This window comes from Medicago truncatula, chromosome 2, assembly GCF_003473485.1.
Source record: "Medicago truncatula cultivar Jemalong A17 chromosome 2, MtrunA17r5.0-ANR, whole genome shotgun sequence".
NCBI lineage: Eukaryota > Viridiplantae > Streptophyta > Magnoliopsida > Fabales > Fabaceae > Medicago > Medicago truncatula.
In genome coordinates, this window is record NC_053043.1 from 31766920 (window position 1) to 31773236 (window position 6317).

Genomic DNA, 6317 nt, shown 5'->3' on the forward strand with positions numbered 1-6317 from the left:
TTTGTACTGTGAATGTATCTCCCAAAGGGATACAACTTTGAACGTCAGTCCAAACATAGACTAATTAAAATGTTTGTTGAGCCTTTCATTTTAGAAGATCAAATTGTTTATTTACTTTATTTTGGCCCTGATAAATCAAAATTATAAAGGATACTGAGTTGATTTTTTTTTTGAGAGAAAAAGATACTTATTGAGTTTATTGATAGCCCGTAAATTATTTTAAGACTATTATTCGTCTCATTTACAAAGTTTATAAAGGTGGTTTTTTATTTATTTATTTATTTACTTATTTATATATATTTAGTGAGTTACGCTGCATTAAAAAAGATTAGATCTGTAACCAAAAAAAAAAAGATTAGATCTAGAGTCAATTAATGTATTAAATAAAAAAATTGAAGTTGCATCTATTGAAAAGACATGATACAATTGTCTTCCCACGTTTTGGACATATGAGAATGACAGATAGGATAAATCAGAGAAAGTCTAACATCGTCACAAATATAAACAAAAATGATTTAGACATACATATAGATAAGAAAAAATTAAAGATAACAGTAAAAAATGATGTGATTATTTTATTTTTCTTTTAATTCTCTCGATTTATGTATGTCCGCAAATATTTTTTATTTGGGTTTATGTCTAGGTAAGAATTGCTGCGATAACTCAAAAAGACAAAAAAATTATTGGAGTATAAAATGAGATTGTCTCATTGGGATAAAAGTTGAATAAATCAATCACAATATGCATGAATAATTTATGTAGCCGACTTTATGAGAAAAGACTTTTATTGTTGTTACATAAGTTTGTTTCATATATCAATTTAATATATAAACTACTTAAGAGCGTTTTAATAAGATGATTTGATTTCTTTTAATTTAAGGGCAAATTACACTCATCTCCTCTGAGGTCTTCTTAAATAGCACTAACACTCCCTTTAGTTTTGAACAAAACATTAACCTCCCTTCTCATTTAACACTGTTAGCTTTCTGTTAATCACATGACAAAAATTTTACAGATTAGCTACCATAATTTGGCTACCACTACTGGGGTGGTTAACTCGTTGCTAATTAAAACACTACAAGAATGTTAGTAAGAGATTAATAACGTTTCAAATTTCAATTGACATCAATTCATCCAACTTTATTATGTTGATGTGAATTACAATCGCTTCCTTCATCCTAAAATTGAATATCTATCACGTTTAGGCATCAAACTTCACGCCTCAAAAGCTAAGGTTTTATTTCAGGTCTTTCCATTAATCCATTTTTCACCAGATAGAATATGTTCATTGTTATTGCTTTTACGTATTTTTTTTTTATTTCATTTGATCCTTCCATTAATACATTTAGCTTGTTAGACAAGGAAGCTTAGTTAACAGAGAACTAACAGTGTTACATGATAGGGGTGGTGTTTGTAGATTTGAATAAAAATAAAGGGAGGTTTGTGTTTAGTTTAAAACTAGAGGGGGTGTTTGTGTTATTTAAGAAAACCTCAAGGGAGGTGAGTGTAAGTTACCCTTAATTTAATTGAAAGTTATCTTTTCAAATTCAGTCTAACAAATCCAACAACGTACTCTTCAGTAAAAACTTTGTCATCTATTGCGACTCTATCTAACTTACATATTAAAGTGCACAAATGAATACTTGATTTACAAACAAAAATAATTAAGTCTGGGTGTGGCTTCCGGATCCTTCAGGTGGCTACACGGTTCGTGGTGCATATAAAAATAATAATTAACCTCGTTCATGAGAACCTTCTGGTGAGGATTCTGCTTTGGATTTGGTGTGGTACAATCATATTCCGTTGAAGGTATCAGTTTTTGCGTGGATGCTCATCCGTGATCGGTTACCAACAAAGATAAATTTAATTGCTAGAGGGTGCTGTCGCCTGACATTTGCTTTTGTATTGCTGGGTGCAGACATCCTGAAACGACACAACACCTCTTTTTATTGTGTAATACATGTGGTTCGCTTTGGCAGATGGTTCGTGATTGGATCGGATGTTGTGGGGTGGACGCTGATAATATTTCCACCATTTTTTACAATTTACTTTTTTGGCAGGTGGTGGTAATGCTAGGCGTTCTTTTCTGCAACTCATATGGCTTCTGTGTGCCTGAGTTGTATGAAATAAACGAAATAATCGCCTTTATAATAATGTTGTTACTCCCATCCCCCGTTTATTAGACAAGGTTAAGATGATGTCTTTAGGTTAGCTGAAAGCAGGGGCGTAGCCCTTCATATACAAGGAGTAGCCTTGGCTACCCAAAAAATATATTAATTTTGAATTAGTTGGTATGTATTTATATCTAGCTACTTCAAATAATAAATATTGAGCTACCTCAAACAAGTTTAGTTGTCCAAAAATTAGCATATAAAAAAAAGTACAAAATTACTAATGATTGATAGATTTATTTGTAATGATTTGGTATTTCCAGTCAACTATAGAGAAAACTTTTTTAACAATTAAAACTATCAAGACAATAGTCATAAACATATTAAATGATGCCATTGTTTTTGATACACAGTAATGGTGGTCAAACCTCCTTATTTGTTTAGGTATAAGCTAATGTTGTTATGTTGTGCTTTGTTTATAATGGTTGTAATTCTTTGTTTCGGAACCGCTCTGTTTTGGTTATAAAATATTATTTTGACTTGTAAAAAAAAAAAAGTTAAGATATACAGAGAGTAGATATAAAAAAAATTAAGATATATAAACAACACATTTTCATATAAGTCAGATCTGTCCTATGACATGCAAAGTTGCCCCTACAATTTTGTACGAGGCGCTGACATTTTGCCATCCAAAGTCAAATGTTGACATAATCTTGAGTAAAAGAAAAGAAAGCTATACCCATTGTCAATTTTAATTTTTGCTTTCCAAAATCAACATTGTCATTACATTAATTTATCAAAGCTACCAAAGCCATGTGTTAGTTAGTGGTATCCCATATTCATTTCTAAATACCATGTAGATGACTAGTTGAAACTAAACTATATTTTGTCCTTAAAAGAAAAAATAAACTAAACTATATAGTAACAACATGTATAATTTTAACATATCATTATTATTATCCAAGTGATCTTATTATATATTCATAAACATTTGTGGATGAGGTGTAATTTTGTATAGTTTTACAAAGTCAATGAATCTATTGATTCAAAGAATGCAATGTTTTTTAACCGCTTCAAAGTACTCCTTGGAAAACATGAGAAATAAGCATGATGAAAAACTACTTTTACAGTTATTTCTTGCTCTTTATTTAATTGCATTAAGATAATTAATATTACATATTTTTCTCCTCTTCTTCATAATGTGTATAGACAAAAAACAAAAAAACAAAATACATGCAACTTTTTGTATGAATGTTACACAAAACCACTTGTGAACTGTAAAATACAAATCTGAGGTAAAGATGTAATTCTTGAATGATGAATTCCAAATGGTGGCTACTCAGTTTTCATTAATTACATCATCTATATTATCTAACAAACTAAGCGCAATATTTTTTAAAGCTTAATTACCTTTTTGGTCCTCTAACTATTTAATTGGAATTGGATTGGTCCACTAACTAAAAATTGATTTATTTCGGTCCTCTAAGTTTCTCACCGTTACTACATATATTCCTTTCTGTTAGTTTTATTCAAATAAACCTTAAGGTTTGTGTTATGTGTGTATCTGATCTCCTGTTTCACACATACATATGAACCATAACAGTTACTAATAATATCAGTCACTATTTAATCATAATACCTTAACAAGGCATATGACCAAAATGATACTAATAAAAAAAGTTAGAGGACCCACATAACACAAACTCTAACGTTTATTTGAATAAAACTAACAGAAAGGACTAAATGTAGTAACAGTGAGAAACTTAGAGGGCCGAAATAAATCAATTTTTAGTTAGAGGACCAATCCGATATCAATTAAATAATTAAAGGACCAAAAATGTAATTTAGCCATTTTTTAATTATTGTTGTCAATAATAATCTACCTTTTGCTTTCAAAACACAATGCTGTTGATTTCCATAGCTCGTCACTCTTGAATAGTATTTATTACATACTCTAATTAATGTCATAAGTGTGACAAGGACACTGTTTTTATTTGCTTAAATATTGTCAAAGTTTAAATAGCAGAACATTATCAAAGTAAAAATTTTGGACAACATTAATTGTACAAAATTTTGCAATCATTAACAAGACAAAGATGAGATGCAAAAGGATAAGAAAAGTATGAAATCAAGTAATGTTCATAAATGCTCACTAAAATACTTCAGCATATCAAAAGGGCCACTTGAAATCAATACACATTCAATCATTCATAGTATCAAAAGCAAGGTAATAACTAATTGTCAATCTACAATGAGGAAGCATAAGTTTTTTCTATGAATAATATTTGTGATAAATATGCACACATCAATTAGCAAAATAAATAACAAACAACACATCAAAAGCATGCCTTAATTTTGATTAAGTAGAGGCATAGTACTTAACTCATCCATAAAACCATCTAATTCTGAAAAACCATCTAAGAAACCATTGAATTTCTCATTTGACTTTGATCTTCTCCATATCTCTTCCTCTTCATTTTCATTCTTCTTCACACTTATCCCATTTTGGAGACTTAGAAAATCTTTTTCATCTTTTTGCATGATCATCGCCTTTTCGAGGTTTAAATCCATTGAACCTTTGCTTGGTGGTGGTGCAGTCTTGGATTTGCTTCTTGCACCTCCCCTTTCATGCTCTTCTGGCTTTCCTGTGAGTCTTTGAACAAGCTCTCTGAAATTTGCAGCATCAGTTTTTATGATTTCTGGAGCATATATATGAATTATTCGGATCTTTGGCTTCACTTTTGATATTACTTGTGAATCTTTGTCAACTCCTAGCTTTGAAGATGTTGTTGAGGTTGAAGAAGATGTGTGTTGCTTTTTCATGTTTGATACCAAATGTTGAAAAAAGAGTTGTTTTGTTTGAGAGTGCTAATGTTTACATAGAAAAAAAAAAAGGAACAATATCCTGCTAGAAAACAAGGTACAATTTGTGAAAGTTTACAAGAAGTTGTGTTTTGGATAAACATTTCATCAAATTTATAGTCAATGAAATATTATAATTAAATAAAGAATGGCAAGAGGGTCCCCCTATTCAGTTACATATGTAACTTTTTTATTATTTAATTATTTATGTGAATGAACAATTTTATTTAATAATCGTGTTATAACTACGATATACAAACTACCATTCTTGTTTAACAACAATTAATCTTTGTCGAGAAATTAATTCTCTTCTTCTAATTATTTAGATTAGAGTCTTTTATAATTTTGATCAACCACATTTTAGTGCGTTAAAAATATTTTAAAAAAAATAAAGTTCAATGTCTAAAGTTTTTTTTTTTGGAGAGAAATGTCTAAAGTTAATTCGTCCCAAACTAGATACTTACATTCAGTTTGATCTTATTATTCCACATGTCAAACCAATGATTAGACAAAAATTCTTTGTTTGTCATTTTATCAACGAATTGCAGTTTGTTACTAATTTGGTAGTCATATGTCCCATTTAATAATATATATGTGCAAGCAGTGCATTAAGAAACACACTATTCCGTTTGTTCTTAGATCTGTTTAATTTAACTTTGGCCGGCTATTCATTAATAAAACACACTTAGGTTGTTTGGGTGATCTTGGTTTCAGAGACATTGGAGTGTGTTTTCCTCAAAGTGTTGGGTTCGATTTTTACAAGTACCAATTTGAATGGACTAGTTTAATTTCTTTAAAAAAAATTAATAAAAATAATTTGCAACCGATCTATATTTACTTCTCGATCGAACACAAATTATCAAAAAAAGTTCATTTTCAACGAGATATGTTAGATTGAATAAAAATAAAGTAAAATTACAACTCACTTGTTGACTATGTATCAAGTAAAAAAAAAAATAAAAAAAAAAACTATGTATTCAACAACATAACTAAAACTATTTTAATTTATCTACAAAAATTAATTTTCTTTTTGAGAGGTAAAACACATTAATGATTGTTGAACAATGGTTTTTAGCATGAATCTTAATCCTAAAATGAAATAGTTCTAAACTGAGAGTTTTGTCGTCCATATTTCATATAGTCCTATATTTGATCCGAATGTACACTTAAGTATATCAAATTATTTTACTATGTGAATTGTATTTAAACCCAATGAGATAGAGTTTTACACTTGCCATAATGGCATATCATTAACTAATAAGTCTTTAATAATAGAATCAATTAACACATGCACGTACTCTCCATGATTTGTATCTGATAAAGTGAAGATCATGAATGTGATAG

General features: G+C 29.4%; 1 protein-coding gene across 1 annotated transcript; it reads right to left on the bottom strand.

The window, feature by feature from the left end:
- Positions 1–4223: 4223 nt before the first annotated feature.
- On the bottom strand, positions 4224–5068 carry LOC25486866 (VQ motif-containing protein 17). The gene has a single exon (XM_013608689.3). The coding sequence runs from the start codon at positions 4932–4934 to the stop codon at positions 4461–4463; it is 474 nt and encodes a 157-aa protein (XP_013464143.1). The 5' UTR covers positions 4935–5068; the 3' UTR covers positions 4224–4460.
- Between the last annotated feature and the right edge of the window lie 1249 nt (positions 5069–6317).